The 25227-nt window shown below is 37.8% G+C and overlaps 1 protein-coding gene across 1 annotated transcript in view; it reads left to right on the plus strand.

The window, feature by feature from the left end:
* The first annotated feature begins 3720 nt into the window (after window positions 1-3720).
* LOC150104736 (uncharacterized) overlaps window positions 3721-25227 on the plus strand; it is a 252990-nt gene continuing 231483 nt past the window's right edge. The window contains exon 1 of the mRNA XM_090395619.1: window positions 3721-3872. Within this exon, the coding sequence (XP_090251745.1) occupies window positions 3721-3872 (152 nt within the window). The remainder of the gene's footprint in view (window positions 3873-25227) is intronic.

Raw genomic sequence — 25227 nt, forward strand, 5'->3', positions numbered from 1 at the left:
AGTGGGTGTGGAGTTTAAATCGTCAACTGTAAAATCTGTTGAGACAAGTTTGTCATGCTTGTGTTATTCACACCTAGTTCACCAGTTAATTGTCGCGTATAAAACTGTTAACTGTGCATGATAAAGGAAAAGGATAAAACTCTAACTGCACTTTTCGAACCGTAAACCTTTCGTTCGCAACGGAACCTAAATGAGGTCAATAGTAGAAAATATCAAGACGGAAGACAGTGGATAGCAGCTAAGCTGAGTAGATAGCGAGCACTCAGCAACCTGTAAATTAAAGAGGTCTGCATTTCATTCCTTTTACACGTAGCTCATAATGAAATTTATAGTGTAAAGTGCATTTAAATTATGTAAGAACAAGGAGACAAACCTGTATCGGGTACTAATTACTATGATAGATTCCTCCCCGCCACAAACTCTTCATTTCAATAAATGCCCCTTGTTGTCCAACCATAGAATTGCTGAATACTTTTAAAGGCGAGGAGTAAATATATCTCCAGAAATGTATTTGCAGTGTGGACACGTTTCAGCAGGTGCTCCAAAACCAGTTCATATGTTAAAAAAAAAAAAAAAAATGCTTTATCCTAATTCATCGTATCGACATCCTCTTTCGAACAAAGCCCTTCACTGCCTTCCGTGACGCCATGAAAATATTGAATCTTTAGCTACTGTCGCATTTGAAGTCACGGTAGACTCTGACATTGACCCTGTCGATTGTTACGTCTTGGAGAACCATTATGTGAACCAGGAAACGATTTTCAAGTGCTGCTATGGTCATTCAAGCTTTCTGACGAGCAGAGAAATGACTTTAGAATTCACCCAATCCCCCCCCCCCTTTGCTTATTTGGATTTACGATTCTAGACAATCCTGATATTTTGGGGAACACTTTATATGAGTTATTATTTGCCCTTCCTGGTTTTCGTATTTTTAATACTGAATACGTTTATTTCATAAGGGTTAAAGAAGAGTCTTTCCATCCTCTTTATTCAATTCTTGTTTCTTTGAAGGAATCTCTGTTTTATTTTTCTAATGAGGTACTCAACTGCAAAGAACGAGTTTTTTTTTATTTTTTTTTTACGATGATTGCATTCATAGGGAGTCTAATAAACCGAAAGGTTGGTTAGACCGACATGTTTGTAAAAGGAAGATTTGATCTTATGCAAATTAAGTGGACGACTAGAATTGTTTGGAAAGACCTGGGTTCATATCCCATCTAGGAACGCGAAAAGCCCTTATCAGAACTTTTCAACTGAAGGTAAGTTAGTCATTCTCATATAAAGATGGGTAGGGTTTTCATGCCGCAAACAGTGAAATCGGCCAGTCAGTTTTTTTTACACCTATAGCAAACAATGCAGATAGAATTAACCACCCATCATAAGCAGTGTCAGATTTCTAAGAAGTCCAGTTGCTTTGCCGAGACAGGATACTGAGCCCAACATAGAGAAGATAGGAAGACTATTATTCCATCCACTAGTGTTCTGAATCTACACATTACAGTTACAGTAACTCTTTTCACCGTACTGTAGTGGAGTCAGTTTTATTTTGGTTTGCTTTGTTCGAAGCAGTGTTGCCAGGACGGTGAAAATTATTCTTATTTTGAGCCATTGGGTGTATTCCCTGAACTTAAAACGAGAAGCTGATCTTATTATTATTATTTTACGCGAATCTCACAAAATTCTGTAAACCTATCATACATTAGTAATGCGAGTGGGATAAGGGGTGGGGTAAATAATCCCGAAACAAACCTCGTCCTAGGAACAACATGAATTTTTTTTTCCCAGTCATTTCAGTCCTCTGATAAGCAGGTGGTAGTTTCACACTGAGCGAAGAAAATCGTCTACTTTCACAAACATTCATTCTCACGGTGGGATTTGAAGGTACAGCCTGTTAGTTGGAGAGCGGGTATGTTAACCACTGAGTAAACCGAGTCTGCACTTTATAAGCCCTCAGTCCTTGCTCATTTTTATTTATTTTTTACATGAGTCTTAACTAGAACCAGCCTTTTTTTTTATTTACACACGATGCAAATTCCTTGCGCTACCCTTAACGTTAGTTTATAACCTAACATATTGATTTGTCCATGAGTTATTGCTAAAAGTTACTTGACCGGTGACGCGCGCGCACACACACACACACACACACACACTTTTGTTTTCTAGTTTTTTTTTTTTTTTTTTTTTTCATTTTTCATTCCTGTAACAGAAATATGAATTGACTCAGGATAGTTACCCAACTCATGCATGATTGAAATGGTGAATTAGCTTATCCCACAAGTCGAATATATTTCCGATATTGTGGAATCAAGCTTACCACTATTTGCGAAGATTATTTCTCACCATACTTTAGGTGTTTTTATTTTTTATTCTTTAAGGCGTCTAATCCTGCAGATATTTCTCTTGCCATAATTAATATTATAATTCATATATTATTGAATTACATTATTGCTTGTTCTCATTACGTTCAGTTCATCATGAACCGCTTGTTGCGTCCATATTTTCAATATCTTCAAGAAGAGCATGAAATCTCACGTGTAATTAATAGTCTGTGTAACCATAGTATGTACTGTGTAAAGTACACAGAATGAAGATGCGCAGCATGTGTCCGTATGAGTTACAGCCTCTCGTATTTTTGTAATATCTGTGTGAAGAAAGCACATAATACTTTCTGTTAAGACAGGTTAAATCCTTTTCTTCTCACTGCTTCCTACTTAGTCTTTTCTGTTTCTGCCCTTTTCGTCTTCTTACCCCCATTCGACTCCCCCCTTACCGATCCCCTCTCCACTCCCTTTATTTTTATTCCTTTCTTCGTTCCCAACATGTTAGTCCTTTCTTTGTGTGACTCGCACTGTTTCTCATTCTTCGTGTTCCACCCTAAATAACTCCGTCGTTTCTATGGGAACTAAGAAATCTGTTCATGATCATGGCTTCTCCACTGAGCGTCTCCTAGTTAGAGTAAAAAAAAAAAAAAAAAGCACCACACAACGTCAGGAAAAGATTCTAATGTGAAATTGGAAGTTTTAAATTTGAGATAAGACAAATTCTTAGCATCCTGCTGTTAAAAAAAAATTCGGGAGTTACAGGTAGGCAACCGTGGTTACCAAATGTATACGGATGATGGAATTGATCCTTGCCATTAAATTATGCCTATTGTTCTCTCCGAACACGTTTAGGCTATCCTCAACAGGTGGGATTTCCAACCACTGCTCATTGTTACGGGCAAGTTGGCTTCATTGATAGCCCCATCATGCGAAAGTGGGTCAGTCACTGGCAAAAGGTCGTTTGACATAGCCGTTCCTGCTTCCACATTACCCATAATTCTGTTCGTCCATTACTAAACTTTTATTGGCAAATTAATATCGTAGAATCACTCGCATGTTATCTTTCGTTCTTTCCCTCGGTCGTTTCCTGTTTGTACTAAAGTGTTTACCGTACTTTGAACGTACGAGTCGCGCGAGCCCACTGAGACTGCTTCCCCCCCCCTCCATCTCTTTTTGTTCGAGGAGAAAGGTGCAATGGTAGCAGCACCTGAGGCACCGTCTTCCCTTTCACTTGCTAGCCAATGGGAGGCCTCGCAAAAGACGCCAAAGGTAGGTAGGGCCGCTGCAAGCTCGTGCAACGTCTCACTGCCAGATGTCGGCCGTGAGTCGATTCAAAAACTTCTGTCTGATCTGTGTCTGTGTGTGTGACATGTAACGCACAGGTCCGTGCTTCCTCACCATGCCCGCCTATGGTGCGGCCGACAATTCAAATGGCGGCAGATACGAGCCCCGTTTTCATAGCCGTGTCCAGCGTGCCGTCGCTGCAAGTCGCTGTCAGTGGAATACAAAGGAAGAGAATGTCCTTAGTTCTTGGCAAGCCGCTGATGTCAGGTAGGTTTTCAGTTGTTTCACTGACCCCAACTTGCCGTTACAAGGATTCTCAAAAAAGTAGTTGATAGGATATTAAATTATATGATGAGAAAATGAGCACTGTAATTTTAGTCAAGCCTTATAAGTTTTTCTGTATTTATCATCCGTTCTTATGGTGTTTTATAACTAGACATTTGACCATGAACTGGATTCCTAATACATACCGTGTAGTGATAAGATTCAATGCCTATAATTGGTATCTGACGATTTTTAACTTATCATATTCCGTTTATGCCGGCGATTGCTGTTTTGAAGAAAAACAGTGAATTACTTTGTGTGTCTGTGCATGAATTCATGCATTTTAGTGTAACGTCTTTCATGGAATATAGTCACTACTGACAGGTAATCCCGTTGCTGTTGAATGAAGGGGATTATCATCCCTTATCCTTGTTCATACTAACGTCTAAATTTATTAACTAATGAATATTGGTACCGGAAATGAACAGGAAACAGCAAATCCACTTGTTGGGTTAACGCACCTAAACATGCATTGTTAACAGTCTTGGTGACTAAACCGGTCATATTGTCTTGTTTATTTTCATTCGCAAAAGTCATGCTGTGATCTTGTGCTAAAAAAGTTTTAGGAGATCTTAGCACAAGATCTCCTAATAATAAATTCAGGATCTCCTAACAAAATAATAAAAATAAAGGAAAAATGCAAAGAAGCTGTTTTTTTTTTTTTTTTAATATGATAACAGGTTAATTTTGGTGTTTATGAAATTTACATTTACAGTCCAATTTCACTATGTTCTGAAGTGGTCTATTCCTTTCTCAAAGTAATTTTTAAACTGACCTTTGCGTGATACCCGAGTTTTGGGGTCGTGCAGTTAATTGAAATCTTGGATAAGAATAAATTTTGATAACTAGACAGAAAGTGAATTTCTGACCAGTTATTTTATTAATTTCTTTTGCTATCTTGAATAACAGCGGAGGCTAGTTGTTTGCGTTGAATGTTTGATTTCTTTATGCGTATCATACGTTTATGTTGTATAATTCAGCTTCTGATATCGAATTGTTTTAATCTAGTTACGTTCTAAGAACATATTTAATCGTGGGAACTGAGTGGAACTCGCAGAAGAGTAAAATCATGGCATATAAACGATTATATTGAGGTTCCAGTGGTTTTTAAACTTCATATATCTCTGCGATTGATTTGGTTGGAATTACGGCTGAAGCAAGGTTATGAAGCCAGTATATTGTTTGTTAATTGCCAGTGTTCTCAGGCCGGTTTTCTATTTTAAGGAATAAAAACCCGAGTTTCGAGGAGGAAAACCCCTGCCACCTCCTTATGAGGTTCATCACCTCTTCCCTACATACTTTCAATAATTTTCTCAAATAATAACACCCTACTATGTTCGATATTCGCCTATTTTAATCGTTTACGGATTTTCTAAGATGGCCAAGCAGTATTGTCATAGTTCCTCACTTTCGGGCATGCAGTATTTGATGCGCTGACTGGTTAGCAACCTATAATAACGTTTCATCCTGCGGTAAAAAAAAAAAAAAAAAAAAAAAGAAGTTCAAATTATGTCTGATATAGAGAAAAATGAGATATTTTCTCTCGCTGTTTACCAGCTTCTCTTCCTCCCTAAAGAGATGCGCTGTAGTTGAAAACAATGGATTTCATTTTGACACATTAAGCTTAGCTACATTTAATGCCCTATTTCCTTTTTTTTATCTGGATAATTAGGAGATTGCTCAAAATATTCGCGTGTCTGTGAGCTATACACACATAGAGAGAGAGAGAGATTCAATTTTGAAACGATTTTAGAAATCTACTTTGGAATTACTCATGAAGTAGATTTAATTTGTATTTTGTGTAGCACGTGAATAATCGACAAATAATACACAAAGTAGGACGAGCAACGAAATTATCACTAAAAGCGTGTTGACTGTTCCAGATCTATTATATGATCCATCAATCCATCCTTATATAACAATGATATGAGCTGCAGTAAATAAAGAAGTAGCTATCAGAAACATTTCTAAAGTCAAAAGCAAGTATACTTGTATATAAGAACTGGGACTTGATTTATCGCTATTTCTATACAAAATTTCAGTTCCTCTCTTCGTAGTCGCGTGCATTTTTATAGAGAGATGAGATTGTCGTTTATCTCCAGTGTGGCTATTACTGAAGTTGTAAATTCTGTCGCTTAACTTCATATTATGTAATTTGAAAATTATGCTTTTATAATTGTGGAACATAGTTTACCATTCCTTCCGTATCTCTATACTTAAGGTGAAGCATCTGTTAATCAGGAGAAAGCATTAGTCACTTTCGCTTACCGAAGAGACTGACTTCGACCAATTATTTATTTATTATTTTTTTATTTTGCTTCTTAGCTTCACTATTTGAGTTACGCACAGTATTATTTATAAGTATTATTTGTTTATTTTACGCTACCTCGCAGAAATACTTTTCCCATAGTTTAATCGTTATATTTCCTTTATAATAACTGAAAAATCAAAATACTCATTTACATTTTCTTTGCTACCGTTGCTACAAATCCACCGGACGCTACTTTAGTTTCCTTTAATGCCTATCGGCTGCTTTATCGTTATAGAATCATGTATTTTCAAATCCGAAAAGTAGAAACTGGATTTTCGGACTCACCCCCTCCCCCGTTCATTGCACACTGAATGAGCTCTCCGTGCAAAATTTTTAGTTTCTTATTCTCACGGAAAGTGGGTAAACAATTTGATGTCATTCTGACAGCCAGTCTCTCACATAGCAACCTGAATAATATGTGTAGGAATTTCATCCATGAAAGGGTGAAACCCATCTTACATTAGTACCGATGGTGAATTAAGAATTAGATAATCCTGAAATCCTTTTATAGAGATACATGAAACCCTTTGAAGCTCGATGCGAGAACAGCACTAAGCAGCAGTGGCGCACCCAGGAGGGGGGGGGACAGGCAGCCCTGGCCCCCTCCAAAGAAAAAGGAAAAAAACACTAGAAAATTTTTTGAAAATCTTTCCCTAATTAAAATAAATTTTTTTAAAAAATTTATGTTGTGTCGTGTCTTCTATTTCTATACTACTTATGAATTAGCGATCATTGCAGATGCTCAGTCATAGGTCGTATGTAGTGCGTAGTGTGTATTCTCAAATCGGGCCCCCTCCAAGATTAAATCCTGAGTGCGCTACTGCTAAGCAGCACATTGGTCTCGTGCAGAATAATAAAAATCATCTACCACTTTTGCAGCAAGCAAGCAACAGAACAACGTCAATATGTCATTTGTTCTGTTGCTTGCTGCCATCAATATAAAAAGAAAAAATCCTGTCTTTCTAGCTATCTGAACGTTATTCAAATCGCGTCGTTTCCCTCAGATATAAATATTTATTAAGACTTGCTCACAACGCCCCGAATCTCATTGATGAAGTCCGCTTTAGATATCGGTAATTAGAACTCTAATTCGTTCAGAAGAACGTCTGGACTATAAACTAAGCCCTTTTATCGTAAGCGGTTATTAAGTAATATTTATATGCTTTTACTAATAGGTAGGCAAGTTGATAAATATTGGAATTGTAATTTTTTTTCCTTCCGTAATATGCCTTGAAGGGACAAACCGAATTTATCGAATGCAGTACGTTGTGCTCATGCCGCCATATTTGCTGATGGTCAGGACCGATCTTCTGTATGGGATCCCGATGGTTTGAAATATAAAAAACGAAAATGAGAATTTTTCATGGATTTATAAAATACAAATTTCTGGTTTTACGAGCTATAGTTTTGGTTTCACTAGCAGTGCATTGACCAGTTTCTATATCACATAGATATAGAAACTGGTTTAAATATAGCGATATCTCTGGTTAAAATTGCGTTTCTGTTTACCCTTTAAGCTGTAACAGTTATTGCGATTTTAAATGAATTTCACTACACTCGTCATAATTCCCAGACTTGTTTTCTTAATGTAAAAGTAATTAATTTTCAATCACAGATGCCACGTTCTATTTTGTAAGAATGTTTTTTTTTTCGAAGCTGTTTCTCGGTTCAAGGTTATCTCTGTCTTTGATCCTTTTTCCTTTTTTTTTATTTTTTTTTATATATGTGTGTGTGTGTGTGTGTGTGTGTGTGTGTGTGTTATTTATCTGTTAGTGAGTTTGTTTCAAGTATGTTACATACGGAAATTTCAGAAATCACTAACGAATTTCTGCCTTTTAATAAACAATAGAACTGATAAAGGCGCAAATCTGGAAAGTAGTATAACTATTACTTTTTAGAACATAAACTTCTTATTAATCTGTTATTTTCAATACTTGAATAGATGCAAGGAGATATAAGAACTGTCTTCAGTAAGATGCTTACTGCATCTTACGAAGATGCAGTAAGCCATCTTACGAACCTAACACTATTTCAAAATATAAGAGAAATACGACTGTACTTTGAGTTTGTTCAAAGGTCTTCTGTACCAGGCCCATTCGAATGGTACAGCAGTCAACAGCAACTGGCTGCCTTTCTCTGAACCTTTTCGTAGCATGTACCCAAAGTTGGGTCACATAAATCAAAATTCTCTTTTTGAACAGCTGCTGCGGAATCTCCATGGAGACTGTCACTTTTTAAATGACAGATTTCCTGTTCCATTTCTCCACTATTTTGAAATTATAAAAGTGAAAGCAGATGAAGAGATATAACGACCTAAATTTTTCTCGCAGGAGATCGAGTTCGCTCAGGGAAAGAAAGATACGTTGGTGCATATGACACAGCAGGAAGACATGCCGTCCGACTCACACAATTTCGATTATTATTAAAGTCATTTGAAATTGAATTAAAAAGATACACTAATGATATTGCACCTCATTAACATGAGAAGCTTTCTTAAAAGCATGCTTTAGTCGTATTACTCTCGTAAATAAAAGTCCGCATTTTTTGTCTTCAGTAACTTGAATTAGATTTTCGTTTGTGTTCTGTTAGTTTATCTACCATGATTTATTTCATCACTGCTTCAACATAAAATGATATAAATATTAAGCTTCTCTGATGATTTTATGATAAAGATTTTAATACAAGCAAATGAATTTAGTCTTATTTTTATTGTTCTTAAACAAAACATTTTCGTTAAGTAGAAGAACAGTTTTTTGTTTATTTATTATTTTTTTTATAAAATATCTTATTGATGAGTGAAGCATTTACAAGCAAAGAGATTCCGAATGGAAAGAATAAATTACTGCTAAGAAAGAAATTCACTTTTCATTGGCTCATATGTATGCTTGAGCTGAATTCAATACTTATAAATAATGATAGCGCATTTAATCGAACAAGAATATATAAGAGTTTGTTTTGGTTAGAATTGCACTGGAAGCAACAGCTCAGGATGTCTGTTAATCGCATCTCTGGCTAGCTTGCCTGTTTTAGGGGATGAAACTACTATTCTCTCTCTTTCTCTAGTCGATATTAGTAGGAGTAAAATTTTATAATAACTCCCCACTTGTTTAGTGCTTGCATTTCTATTTGGATATTCATCTTGTAAATATTCTTTATGCATTTCTCAGATGATTATTTTAATCTCCATCTTCAAAGTTCGATCCTCCTAAATTTTGATATGTTTGAAAGACGTATTTCAATGTACGAGTAGTATAGGTAACGTTTATATATAAGCTTTCGTTTAACCTAACATCTGGTGGATATTCTACAGCATTCCGGATAACAATTACTGATGTTATCTCACTCATTTCCATAATTGTCAAATTGCTTTAATAAAACTGTTTCTTGCTCGTATATCGCAGAACGGAGATTTTTGATGCAGTGGTACCAAAAGCTCGACTAAAGCATCCATTTAAGTCTAAATACTCATAGATAAATGAGCGAAAATGACGACTGCCTGGCGTCTCCTCATTTCTGAAAACACGAAGTACGTTGGTGACCCGAGAGGCTGGGGGGGGGGGGGGTTTGCTAAAGGATTATGACTGGAGCCACGCGCACCTACGCATTGCCCGTTGATTCACCTTAGAGTGTATTACTGACCTTGACGGAGTTACTGAATTTCGAATGCAGTAAAATTTGCCTCTCCCTTTCAGGTTTCCGTGCTCAGCAAGGTAGAAGAAACGGTGCACGACGAAATCTTTTAACATCAGTAACCCTTCAATCTTTTTCTCTTCCCCCCTTCTAAATGTTCCTCACTCACCCATTCTCTCTGGTGCTATCCGTTATTTCTCCTTTCTTATTTACTGACTGTAGTTGGACAACTTTGTTCGACATTCCTGGCAACATCCCTCTCAGCGCAGTCCGATTTATGACAGAATTCTTAAATACCCCATAATTAGAGGGTTCAGAACGTTGCCCATCACTGATTTATCTGGTCCCCCCCCCCCGTGCAATTATACGACGGGTAGTTTGGACACCGCCACGGGGTGAGAGACATACGAAAGTAGTTGTACCCAGAATTCCACACGCACATAAGGAGCGAAACCATTCATTATTATTTCCTGTTTTTATGAGAAGGGGTAGAAAAACAATTGCCGAGGAACAAGTAGACATAAAAATTCTGAAAGGTTAAGTTCGATGTGATATTTCCTTATCCAGCTGATTAATAACTTTTGTGTGCTCTCTCATTTGCTTTAGTTGCTATTGACGTTACATCTTTAAAATTTAGTTTATTTGATCACAGTTTTCTCTTTCATTGCTTTGAAACTAGCTTCGGCCTACCTCAACAAAATGAGGGCCCCTCTTATAGAAAGTTTACTGCAGATATTTTCTTTCATTTTTCTCCTATCGTAGTAATGAGGAAGCTCCTCCAGAATGACTTGCTAGTCAGAGCGTTTATGCTACTTGCTTTTCACTATTTAAAAGTTAGAGATTTCGTTTGTTTAGTCCTTTCCACCTTTGTGCTACTCGTCTAGTGTGATGAGTTACAGTCTTTTCTCCGGAATTTCTGTTGCATGCAGAAATAAGTCGATCTTATTCTTATAATTGTAAGTTGCTTCTATTTCTTCCCGATATAAGTGTTTGTTTTTATTTACTTTTTGTTGTTTTCTCGTTGTCCTGTTCTTTTTCCAGATCTTCCTATTGGTTTTCCTTATCCTTCCTCGGTTTGTGAATATTTTCTTAAACCCCTTTAGGTCTGAATCCCGTTACACACCTCTGTGGTCTCTCGAAGCTTTTCCTTCTGCATTTCTTCCCCTCGGGATTCCCTTTTTAAGACCGGCCATTCGCTGCACGTCCGACTGGCCGCATTCATTAATCACTCGATGTCACGTTGGAATGTAGCTCTTTTCAACCAAACTGACATTAGCTCCACCTATAGGGTTACTAATGGAAACCCCACGGAAAGCCGAAGACGGGCAAATCGTTTCTCCTGGACACTGTAAAAAATAAAAATTTATATACCTCCTGTAATCCATGTATTTCTAAACTTGAGAAGCGATTAATCATAGCGCCGCCTACTGGCTATGCATAGCAAAATGCGCGCTAATTTAAATTTATTAATTAAACGTAAGATCCGCCGAATATAATGGAGTGCATTTCATCTGAAGGTGAGAGACTCGTCTCTAAGCTATCAGTTATGGTCTTGAAAAACGATATATCGATGCTTCTAGGGTTATAACCATATCCCTATATACGTATGCCATAGTGATGCAATAATAACGAACCATCAGGTATGATAGGAACTTATGTCACAGGTTAGTCTAAACAGAAACGTTCCTTCCCCCCCCCCTCCCTGTGGTGGCTGGAATAGCTACCAGATGCATACCTTCACATCAGAATCTGCACACGGAACCAACATTGCTTAGACACTGAAATGTTAACCTGTACACAGAATGACCAAGGACAGCGAGGAAACCAATGAAGCAAAGCGTAATTACTGGTGTGAAACACCGGGGGGGGGTACTCAAATTTTCTTTTCGTTTTTTCACTGGCTGTCACAGTAGCCTGGAATTTGTTTCTAATCCAAGCAGGTGTTTTTCAAGTGAACAAATTGCAGGCATGTGAAAGCCTCGTTGGGTGAAAAGAAAGTTGTTTTCAGAAAGTGGCAGATTTCTCAACCATTATAATTCCTTGAATAGTTCAGTACAGCGCAGGAAGTATTATGCTCAGATGATTTAACTTTCACTAGGAATTCTTTATGGTTAGTTCCCCCCCCCCACACACACACCACAGATCAGTTCTTTACATCAGTAAACATGGCGATGCGGTTGATATCCTCTCCACAACGTTACTCTTGTGTATGTGATCATGAACAGTTTTATTCAGTTCTAAGATCCGATATCCCTTCCTTTCCCACTAGTCGTTTAGTATAATCACCTTTCGCATGGATTGCCAGCACACACGACAATGTTTTCAATAGTAGTGCTCCATCTTTTGTGTCAGAGGTTATAACCTTTCACCGTGATTATTAATCATGTGTAGCGAGGAGAGCTTCTATTACTTCCCTGTCATCGGGATACAACACGTAGAATTAGGTGTGGTGAAGGCTCAAAATTCTCGTGGCGAACTTCGTGCTGTTGAATTACAAGAAGAAAGTACGAAAGAATAAAGAAAAAAATCGAAAATGTTCCACCATGTTTCTCGTGCGTCTGAAATTCCTTGGCCTTCCGTGTGCATGTCGTCGTTTTCACCCCTTCCACTTCTGGCTATCTAGCACGTCTACCTCCGGGCAAGAGGCGGGATGTAGGTTGTGCCGGACAGCTGCGGAATCTTCAGCCGTTGATTGCACCTTGTTCTTAGCTCCATCTTGGCAGCATCTGTTGCGGGAGGCGTGGTCACCGTGGGACGTGACCTTTGACCTCTGCAGTCAGTGTGATCGGAGGCGGGCCTGAGCATCGACCGAGATTGAAAAGTGTATAATTTGCATGACCTGGAGGAACTAGTCTTGCTGTAGGCAGCCGGCGTTATGAGGAGAAAGGGAAAATGTCCATGGATCTGTGTGTGTAGCTTGGTTCACCTTCCCTTTCGCCAGCAACCCTCGGGGAAGAGAATTTATCCGTCTTCCAGATGAGACCCCTGGAGCTGTTCTAAATTATTAAAATATCAGAAGCGGTGAAGCAACTCTTACACGATTGCGCTCGTGGTATCCATGTCTTCTTGATGAGTGCGCGTGTTTAATACACTAAAAGATGTGCCCAGATTTAGGTTTCGATCTTGCGTTGTCTTCTCTTGAGGACAGTGAAAGACCTAATGTAGTTTTGTCGATACACAACATAGTATAGCTTAGTTTAAAAAAAAAAAAAAACCACTGGCCTAGATAATAGTTTCAATCTTATTAGAATTTCATTATTAATGCCACATTAAAAAAAAAGACGAAGATACTATAAGTTAACTCTTTAATTCAGGAGTATCCAATCTCACAATTTTAATTCCGCCTGAGAATGTACAAGACAGTTTAAAAACATGTATGCGAGTCAAATTTTCAGACTTGAACGCTAATTAAGTTAATTAAGAAAATTAAGAAAAAATGAATAATATAAGTACCCGTTGCTCGCAAACAGTTAAGTCTACCTCTGAATCGTTTGTGATTTCTATTTTAGCTCGAATATCTATCGCATCGTTGGCATACTTTGTGTTCCAGCTTTTTCAGTACGAATATGAATACATCTAAAACTTGAAATAGGATTCACTATTACGATGCATTGCAAATTGTGTATCATGTTCGAATTTTAATTACAAAAAAAAAAAAAAAAAAGCCGCAAATGTACAACCCAAAATATTCCATTGATTGTGTTCCTGTTCCTGAATCGCAATAGTTATAACATCTCAGCGAAACTTGTGTGTGTGTGAGAGAGAGAGAGAAGATATCAGATATTCTAATGAAACGATTCACCTCTATTTGGTGAATAGTTAGAAGATTAGTTGTCTTCAGAGTCGTTCATTTCGTACTGCCACTCCGCATAAATGAACACACACACGCGCGCGCACTAATAATAATAATATTCTTAATAAAATGTATACACGTATCTGATTGAGGACAAACGAAAAATATTTTAGGAGTTAGAGGAGACAAAATAAATAGCAAATAATCACACCAAAACTACTGGAATCATCTAATCATTCATTAGCTAGTTTCTTAAATAGAAACTCGCCAACAGGTTGACACATTAAAATTCATTGCATTCAATTAGAATTCAGGAAAAGTTTCCTTTTATGCGCATCTGCTAAGAGGACAGTCATCCGAACAACGCCTTTAAACAGCCTGCTGTTTCAATTTTCATCACTTCAAAATTTCTATGCATAGATGCTGACGCATACTGATGTTGTGGAAATTACTTCTCATCAAATGTTCCTTGTCGCTTTCTGAAAAACAAAAACGCACGTCACCCATCAGTAGCTTATTTAGATGAGCTGATAAGGAAGAAAGATCTGCCACAGCAAGGTGATGCTCCATCTGTCACCTTCAGTTTGAAAGCATTAAAATTCTACCACAAGCATCGTTCTTCATGACTGCCATAAATAATGTTTAATTACCTGAAGTAACAGAATATTTTCTTTCCCCAGTCGCTTTCCTTCCAATAGCTTTCTCGTGACAAAAATTGTTTCTCTTGTATTTTATTTCGAGCACATGTCAGCGCGGGACTCCTTGGAAAATATTGGGCTTGCATGTTCAATTTCGAACAAAATTATGATTATATGGCTGACTTAAAACATTAGAAACTCTGAAAGAATGAAGGAGTTTTTGGAACTTTTTTTTTTCATTTACGCTAAGGACTTAATACGCAGAATTTGAACACTTAGCGGAATTACGACTCTTTCAAAAATCATGTATTGTCACCTATTTTGCGGATTCTTAGAGTTCCTTCCTCCTTCTCATCTGTCACAGAATGAGATATATAATATAACAAAGCCTGTCCAACATTAGATAAATATATGTACATCCTTCAAGAGTTGAGTAATTTATTCCATGGATGTTTGGTATGGATGACCAGTTCATCACTTAGACTATCCTTCTACCCAGTGCAGCACAAGGTCGGAGGAACCTAACATTTTTGAAATGAAGATTTCAAGATGGTACTAAGACAATTTTTGAGTACCGTGCAGTTTTTTTTAAGTGTGTATGGCTTATACTAAAAATACATTTCCATGATTTTTTTTTTCTTATTTTTCGGTCGAGTCTCGACACTCAACTGCAGGATCTGGACATCTTAAAAAAAAAAAAAAAAAAAAAAACTGACGCTACTGCGTCCAGTCATCCGTTTCGTGTATTCTCTTCGTTCTTCTTCATCACTTATTTCATTCCTTTTCATTACTCTCGTTCATCGAAACTGATTCTAATCTCACAATTCGAGTTTGAGGTTTGCATATGCAAATCCATTTGTTGTAACCAGGTTATAAAACGCTGCGATTAGCATCAATACAGCGTACGCAAAGTTATGTTTCATATCGACGTGTTTGTCTTTAAAACTTACTTCATACTTATTGTTACATAATAACGTCTAATGTTACAGGTGGAAAACTCCAGACGGCGCTCCCAGACCTTCCACCAGGTAACCTTACCACCGTCTTATATTGAGGACCTTGACACCAGGAGAGTGAAATACGGAATTTCTTTCTTTCGTTGACACCTACACCCTGACCTGTCCGCCGTTGCGTTGTCTCAATGATATAGGACTTTTACGGGGGTCATTCCCCAGACATTAACCTTCCCAGGTCAGGGGAGGTTACTGTGGTTCTGCTGATAAATAACAACATGTTTTATGTGCCTGTCACTCCGTCAGTAGATTCTGCTTAGCCAGTGAATCACAGCGCCCTCTACACTTACCTACAAAAGAGACGAAGATGTAAAGTAGCTAAATTTTATGCTCTCCGCCCTCCCCCCCCTCTCCCTTTCAAAATTTCTTTCTTATTGCTTTTAAAGAAAAGACGTTTGAAGGTTGAATAAGAGGAAACGTAAATTCTGCTCTTGGTGCTGTACGAACTATTGGGTCAAGAGGATAATCGTTTAGTTCCTTACATGTCGTTAAATGCCTGCTTCTTGGTGCTTTGGTTCCTTTTCGATCGCCTTTTCATTCCTAATTTTTTGGACTGTAAATGAATGACGTTAAGTTCAGGACGGAATGTATCCTACATTCTCCATTGGAGCGCACCGCGCGCGCGCGCGCACACACACACACACACACACACACACACACACACACACACACACACACACACATTGCCATTTCATTCTTAACCGAATCCGAACTCCGATCTTTCTGGCTAAGCGACGTCCGTCCTCCATTTTAAATGTAACCATACCACTCCACCGAGAGGGTTAAAACAGAGACCGCACGTGGTGACTTATTAGGGTGTTAATTTAGCAATACGAATGGCCTCTGTTGCGCTGTTTTTATTTAGCGATATTACAAATAAATAAAAAAAGCTGAAGCTAAACTTCGTAATTCACCAAATATAAATCAAGTGGCTGTTATTACTGCAGTTAGATAGAGGATTAAAAAAAAGTATAAGTAGGTATTTTGTATCAGTTACTTATCAAGTACAATTTCACTATTATAAGCAATGAGTACAGTATATTTTGTTATAACTTAATCTTTCCATAATTAAAATTTGAAATTTCGAGCATATATATCTGCAAATCTCTATCACTAGATGGCGACACTACAAAATATATCGAATATCAGATGGCAAAAGCAGGAAAGCCATTCATTTTTTATATTTTAATTGTATACCGTAGTTAATATGCATGCCCATACACATTACACTTGTATTTGCTATATCCTGTAATCTACCTTGAGGCGAAAGACTTCCAACAGTTCCGCCGGAAGTAATATATACAGTATATATATATATATATATATATATATACACACACACATATGTGTGTGTATGTGTGCAGAGAGAGAGAGAGAGAGAGAGAGAGAGAGAGAGAGAGAGAGAGAGAGATGTTTATTTGAATGGAGGCCAAGAGACACGCAAGTTGTTAATCTGTTGATGTATCGGAGTTGTATAGAAGGGTTAAAGTTTGATCGATGACTTGTTAGAATGCTGTTCGTGACTTAACATTGAATGCGGTCACGTGATATTCTAACGCTGTTAAAGCGTTAAAAAAAAAAATAATAAAAATGGCCAGAAAAGTACTAACTTCACTAATATAATTCTAGCCCCTGTGTTTTGAAATCTCTAAAATAAAACAGACTCCTTTAGTTGCTAAGTAATATTTCATGTGCATCTGCTTTAGTAGATGATAATAAGAAATTTTTGCAATATGACTATCCAGATTTCTTACAAGTATACCATAGCTTCCTTGGCTGGAATTTCAACATCCACTTATGTGGTGATATGAGTTGGTGAATTACATTGGCTCACCATATCGGTTAAAAATTAGAAAAACCATTTATGCATGCCATGAAAAAAACTCTTGGCAACTGACCCTACCTGTATTAGATATTCTCTTCTGGACTTTGACCTTCATATTAACTATTCCCTCCCAAGGTAAGCAGATTTAAGGGTCAGTCGGCATCTCTGACAGAGAATTGCAACAAATCTTATCTACACTCACATATTGTTGCTTTTCTTGGTCGTATACAATCTCTTTGCAGCCTTCCTCCCTTTCCTTCTCCCCTTCCCGAAGAGCAGAGTGGGTGGTAACGTCAACACTGGCGACGTGTCGGCTCCTCAAGTATTTTGTTCTCCGAGAGAGAGAGAGAGAGAGAGAGAGCAACAGCCTGTTTTTGCGCGCGCGTGCCAACGACCTGTCAACACATGAGAAGCACGCGCGAAAGCAAAACAGTCATTTTCGTTTCGAATACCGTCCCTCTTTATTAGGTGGCGAGATAAACTGTGATACCTTGGGCCTGGTCATTTCATACCACATCGATCCGGAGTGTAGCATTCCTCCCCACTTCCTGCACCCGTATAGTTGGCAGTACGCGCCCATTCCAGCTACGATGGGTTCATATCCATCTCGCCCACGCGACTCGTGGCTAGAACGTGTCTTTGTATGCTGTCACTTCTCTTCCACTAGGTGCGGGATTGGGAGGGGTGTAGACGAAATAGCGGACAGTAATGGAGGAGGCCATCACAACAAGATTGCGATCGTGCAGCTTTTGTCCTGAATGAAAAATCTCCGTCTTTTGTCTCCATGTCCCCTGCAGCGCCTCCTACCTGCGACTCTGGGAAGAATGACCCAATGGACCGTTTGCGAAGGGAAGAAATGATTGTCAGGACTCAACGTGAACTCCGACACGAAAGAATTAATTATCTTGGAATCGCACTAAAAAAAAAAAAAAAAATACGGGGTGGGGAAGAAAGTCTGACAGATGTTACTAAAGTTATTAACCTCAACCAAGAGAAGTTTCCTTATTTAGAAATCATCCGGCTTTCAAGGCGTGGACTCGTACATACTTTCGATCGAAAAAGGTGTCGCCAGAAAAAGAAGAAGAAAGTTCAAAGGAGGTTAAGAAATAATGGCTTCACTGGCGACTTATCAAGGAATGAAATACCGAGAGTTCGCCACGTCAGTTAGGCATCCGGAAATGTAAGTGCTCCGTCCAACTTCGTTTGTCATTCGGTTCCCTGCAGGGCACTTCAAGAAGCAACTCATTCGAAAGCTCTTACAGAAAAAAGAAAAAAAAAATTCTTATGGTTTGAATATTCCTGAAATAGTCCATTTGGTGACAAGGCTGCTTCTGTTGAAGCAAAATCTTCCGAAGTGTGTTATTTGTGACCCATAAGAATGTCAAACCTCCTATATTGTTAGCGGACTTTAACGACTTGTATTAATATATCGCGCTTTTGGACTAGCCACAATTTCTTCATCATTGTTGATTCCTGAAAAATACCTAGGATACGAATACTAGGAAAAATCCGCTATGGAATTTACTTGGAAGTTTTTCAGTCTCTCTGTCCCAAGTTTGAAAGATCAGTATGTATTCCCAATTAATTATTAATTCACAAGTAACATATTTTCACCATCGCTGCAGGTTCTGATGACATACTGCTTTTAAAATGTCAAGTGTGGTCTTTTAAGTCATTGGGCGTGGTGTAGTGGCACTGCTACCAAATGTTTAACCGGTTTGTAACCGGTCAACAACTCGCTTTGTATCTCGCTGTGTAAACACAGCACATAGCTGAGTGTAGAAACTCTTAAAAAATAATGACCTAAAAGAAAAATAACTTTAAATCTAAAAAAAAAAAAATTAATGGAAATGATATTTATCCCTGCATAATGCTACACGTTTTTCATTTACAACATTCACTCTTCTCGATATCTAATTTGTATTTTTAAGTCGTTAATTAACAAGCGGGAGTATGAGAAACAAAAGTGCGCTGTTACTGAACGACAGGTGGCAGCACTAGGTCAAGACTGGAATGTAACATGCTACGCATTCCTCATGTGTTCCAGATCTTGGGGCTAATAGGCAGAAGCATCCATTGAGCATAACTGCTCTGAAACCTTCCCCTGACCCTACATAACCTCCTAAAACTATGTAATCTTTGACAAGAATTACAAAAGGGGTTTTTGAAACGTTACTGACCACACTCCTCGCCACCCTTACAACACTGCAGGGGAGAGAGGAGAAGGATAAGCACGTGCAGCTGCCTATTCCTTGATTGCGGGCGTTCAACTTGCTCCTGCCCTCTAGGGAGGAGTCGACATCTCTGGCAGTTTGTCCGAAATAAAGGAACAGAAAGAGCCAAGCGGGAGACGGGAATGATTTGTGATTAGCACTGACTTTAAAATGCAAGCTAACAATGGAGGTCTGTTGGAAAGGCTCGAGATAGCCCGACGCCGTTGATTTACATTGAAACTCGCGGTCGTTATGGGAGGTAAAATAGAAAGATCCTCTTCCCCCTTTCCCCACACACCTTAACAGCTTGGCTACTAGACACATATCGTAATATCGGGGAATAAATTAGATGAACAAGGCTCCTTAATTCAGTTACTTTTATTTCCTTACAAGAAATTACCTGCAGAGAGGTCAACACTGTGATCTCGAATAAATTCTTTCCTCGAATGGGATAATTTACTTGATGCTGATTTCTATGAAGGAATATGATTCTTAATGATTTAAGAATTTTTAAATGGTTCATCTCGTGTTATGTTAAAAGCAACTGCCATAGCGATTTCAAAAAATTGAGAAACACAGCAATTAACCTAACAACCAGTTTTTAGAACTGTACCTAGTGGTTACTTAGATTATCGCGCGCGCAACCTCGTGTGTGTCATTAGAATGACGCCAGTTTTTAATGCATTGGCTCACTGTTGCGAAAATGTGCTTCAGTAACATGTTAATTGTAGTACATTTCCACCAGTTAGATTGGTCATTTAAATTTTGATATTATTCACTTTAAGTTCTGATAAGGTTTGTTGAGGATTTGGATGTAGTTTTCAGCGAGGGTCTACTTTTATAATTTTTTTTATAATTTTCAATGAAATCTTTTTTTTTTCTTCTTTTTTTTCCCCCCCGCTAAACACACTGTACATTCCTTAAGGGGGGAAATAACGCACTGTGTGACCTACATAGTCTTTTGTATATATTTCATGTCACTAAAAGATATAGATGAACAGACAAACCCTGAGAGTAATATCCTCGACAGTTATTGCTCTTACCGCTTAATCGTTGCAGTCTCTATAGACTGCTGATATCTTCCATGGATAACAGTGTCACTGCTTGTCGTTCTAGGATATATTAGAAATGGTTTAAGGAGTGATTGCGAGTTTCAGTAAATATCTTAGTCAACACACACACACACACAACCAAATCTTAGATCACGTCTGGAATATGCACGAGCTAAGTCAAACAAAAGTGACGTCTCTCCCTCCCCAGCGTAGCACTACTAAAGCCACACCAAGTAAGCGCGGTTTCTTTATGCGAATTACTCACAAAATGATTCAGTGGGGGAATCTCTAAAGGAAATTTCTGGCTCCGTAGAACTGCACTTATGGGATACAGAACGACTATTTTGTTATTGATCACATTCTCCGTTATTTATTTTGTTCAACAAATCTGCTAGATGATTACAGCTTACACTTACTTCGTGCATGGTATGTGTTTCAAGTGAGAGTGTGCGTTACAGATATTTTTATCTGGGATTCTCTAGTTTCATACAAAAATCAGACTTAGAGATAGTCTACAAACCAGAACTCGCATATAAGATGACTGGCCATCAACAAAAGAGCGGGAAATTGCTTTTCATTCGAATAAAGTGTATGTGATTTAAAAAAAAAAAAAAAACTGTTCTTTGGTTTTTCCAGGAAGGCTATGCAGTTCATAATAGATTGAAGGATCAGGTATCAAAGATTGAAATTAGTACTTACCCAATTTTGAGCCGCTGAACAGAATGTAGTTATCCGTTCCGTCGTATTTGCTCTTATCAAGAAACTAGCGCTTTGAGATCTTCGGTCCTTCAAAACCCACTTGCAAAAGAATGCAAACCCAGAAGCGTTTCCAGCACTAATGCACACATTAGTGCTGGAAACGAAAATCTAATATGACAGTTTGGTGATATTTTTAAACTTAAAGTTCTCCAGCAGTCTGGCTTAACCTGTATAAATATTTTCATACTCCTCTCGTTTAAAAAAAAAAAAAAAAACGCGGACGGATGCATATGTTATTTTCTCAGACACTCGTAGAATGTCTGAGAAATGGAACCTCAAAACTTTCTGTTTTGGATAGTTTCGATATGTATGCATCCCAACCGGTGGAAAATGGAGTCCCAATCTTGGACTCCATTTTCGAGTTAAAGCGAACCCGCCCCTTTTTTTTTTTTAATTAAAATCGAAAACATCTTTGAAGTATACTTAACGCCGACAATTTTGGGATTTCGGATTTTTCTCATGCAAAATTGTAACCTCCTATCTCCATTGGAAATTAGTAAACATGTTTATCTGTCAGTCAGTTACTTAGCAGTGCGCTCACATACGCGATAAGTGGCGCTTACTTTAGAAAAGATTTAGATGTGCCTGTATTATTACTGATAATTCTTAGGGCTCGCTCCCGAAGTGAGAGCACTGATTATAAATTTTTGTGACGTAGTTTCCTGGCTTCCCATTGCAACAGCAATGGGAAGCCAGGGAACTACATAGAGACAAATTGAGTTCCAAGTTGGCAGTCTGCTTTTTTTTAATGCTTACATGATCATTAAAACCTATTTCTTTTTTTGTCTGTTGATTACAGATACTTATAAACTGAATAACGAGCCCAATTCTTCGCGATGTCCATGGGAAGCTGAAATGAAAATTGTATAAGCGCGTCTAAGATTAAGGTTTATATTTAATTGCTTGGCAGCTTGGATAGTAGTAGAATGGGTTTTATGACTTGTGGTTGTCCTTGTTTGGTTCTATAATATTGCTCTTAATAAACCAGATGACAGCGCCATTTGCGAATACCTCGTTAAGTATAGGACCACTATATTTATGCGAACTGTAAAGAACACGAAAGAGAAAATAAAATGAAAATAATAATTCTCGTGTTTGACAAACATATGTTTGTTAAATGTCTTAAGCTCGTATAAGATTTCTTAAATGTGCGAGGAACTTCACAGTGACTCTCCAAGTATTTTAAGTGTGCTTGTATTATTCATCATTTGTTGTTTGTATGTCTTAAAAAATTGGAGGTTTGCTGTTGTACCTTTTCTCTTGAACCAACCATTCTGTGTATACAGTGGTATATAGAAAGCACTTGAGATTTCTATGTTCAGGGATTCGTTTCGAACTGAATTATCGTTACCGAAATGCTTTCATGCGAAATAACTGTGTATATACTACATTCATGTTAGCTTATATCTGAAGTATTAAAAAACTTCTTGGCTTCCTGTATTAGGCAATTGTTTACCTGAAACGTTTTCAAGGGTTTAAAAAGTCTTCTGCCATTCTCCTCCTGGGTCCTTCCTCTTGATCGGTGTCCCTTTGGTTTATATTTCAAGGCAATATTTGGCCATTTGTCCTCATTCATTCTTTTTTTTTACATGGTTTTTCCAGTTCTTTCTATAGTTTGTGATGCCTTCTGTTATGCTAATTATGGATAGTTGTTTTCTTATTTCTTCATTTCTTATCTTGTTTACTCTTTTATAGCCTGCGAGGGGTCTTTCGAACTTCATTTCTGCAGCTTCCACTTGTCCTTTATCTCGTTCTCCCCAAGTCCATGTTTCACTGCCATATTTCAGAATTGGTTTGGCTATTGTTTTATATAGTTTTATTTGGGTTGTTCTAGACATCTTTTTACTGAAGTGTCTGTTCAAATTATTAAAAAACATGTACTAAAAAACAAATGTTTAAAAAATCTCTAACATCAATACAACGTCATTGCCATATATATATTTTTTAAAATGGTTTGTTCATGACGACTCATATGATCTCGCTGTAATATTATTACTTGGCTTGTTTTTGGCGGCAGTACCGAGAAGTGATGACCTAGACCGAGGTTAAAAATACAAGTAGGCCCACGTGTTTGTTTGAAAGCATTCCACCTGTTGAGAAGGTCGGGATTGAAATATTGTTTTATCTCCGCGGGTATCCAAAGCTGACGTTCTTACACTGACTATCGCACTTATCAACAAACCTGTTCTATCCGCACGTTCTTTGTTTTATCACCAATTTAATAACGCCCTCTATACATGCCTGCTCCACCCTTTCTGGCCTGGCGGCGAGAAGTAGTTTAGCATGCGTCTAGTTCAGAGACTCGTTTCGAACTCAATTACATCGTTACCGAAATGCTTTCATGCGAAATAAATTTAATATTCGATTCCAGTCGGTTTTATCGTCTTGAAAACACACAGGTAGGTGAGGATCGCGGTACCTTATTACGAATCTCCCCTTTGCGTGTGTAGTAGGTCCAGACTGTCTCGAGTAGTATTTAAGAAGCCGTAATCCTATGCTATAACTTGCCACATTAAATGCGATAGTCGGCGTTAATCCCGATGTGTGTGAGGTTATCAAGCAACCCTGTTTCTATGAGTTTAGGCTGATAATAATCGGTTGCGTTGGATGTCCGTGTTCTCATGATCTCTCCATCAGTTTACTCTGCTTAAAACCCTAGTGTTCAGAGCCCAACTGTTAGCTAATCCTGGTGCTATTTCAACACCTACACATTTTTTTAATCGCCCTCCCTACTCTCCTCTCATCCGGGACCAGCACCTTGTTACAACACACCTTCTTCTGTACCGGTAGTATACTTTAAAATTGATAGGTCACCTGACCCATTTCTTCAAAATCCTCACAAACCTCGCTATACTCCTTGTGTCACAGTATTTCACTAATCAACTCTGCATTTCTTAAGGCAAAAAATTTCCTTGTTATTTTAATTTGGAATTCTAGACTGGAAAAATTTATCTATATTAATGAAAAAATTGTGCAAAGAACACCATACCTGTATTCTTAACTCTATTCTTTTCTTTTCATACTTCTTTACTTCGTTTTTGTTGGGTTACTTTCTCTCACCTTGCGTGAATTTTCCTTCTTAAGTTTGTGCGGGATCGTCTTGGAAAAGAATATTAAATGAAGAAAATCAGGTTTTCCTACCCGCTTTATTGATGACTCGACAGGCGACAAAAACAATTTACACACCAGTGTGGGAGATTTAATTACAATATGCACATTCCTCGTCGGACATTGTTACAGTTGCCTGGCAGCTGTAACTAAAGTAATCACGTGCCTGGATTCTCAAATGATGGCGTTGGTCATGGTAATTCAAACGTAAAACTGGTTTTCCGCAAAGGAACAGAAAAGTAGATTCTAGTACCCAGTCATGATATCTAGCTATTATTTTCCCCATCTATCTCTTATCTCGCAACCGAAAAAAAAAAAAAGTTCTATTTTGTGTACGAATAGTTATATAGTTCTCCATGTACATTAACGGAGTTTTGAGAACTACTGTGTTTGAAAGAGAAAGCATTCAGTGTTGCACAAACCCGTTATATTTCGCCTCTCATAAAGAGCATTTCTTTTGCCCAGAGGCGTATGTATGTGTCACGCATTATTATTTCATTTTGACTGCATACCATAAGTAGCATAACATCTTTAACGAAAATATACTTATAAAAATTATTAAATCATTATGTAATAGTAAATTACTGAACTAGTTGAAATGGAATGATTTTTTTTTACCAGTCATACAATAACAAAAAAGCAAAAGCAAACTATAAAGGAGAAAAAAGTAAGTGGAACAACCAGTTCGTTGTGTTGTTGTTATTATTATTGGTTGCATTTTGCAAAATTTCATTCACAAAGCACTCTTATGCATAAGGACGGACAAAAGCTAATGTTATTCTTGACTCTACTTGGACAGATTTTATTGAAATTCAGCATTTTCAGTTTTGGCAGTTTTTTTCCTCCGGAATCTGAATTACAATCGAACTTTTTTGTAGCGACAAAATTTGGCATTTTTTTAAAATTATAAACCAATATTAAATATTCCGTATTAAAATATGGAATTTATTGATAAA

The sequence above is a fragment of the Typopeltis vanoorti genome, chromosome 7, assembly GCF_054136105.1.
Source record: "Typopeltis vanoorti isolate ZY-2024b chromosome 7, IOZ_Tvanoo_1.0, whole genome shotgun sequence".
In the NCBI taxonomy this organism is placed as follows: Eukaryota; Metazoa; Arthropoda; class Arachnida; order Uropygi; family Thelyphonidae; genus Typopeltis; species Typopeltis vanoorti.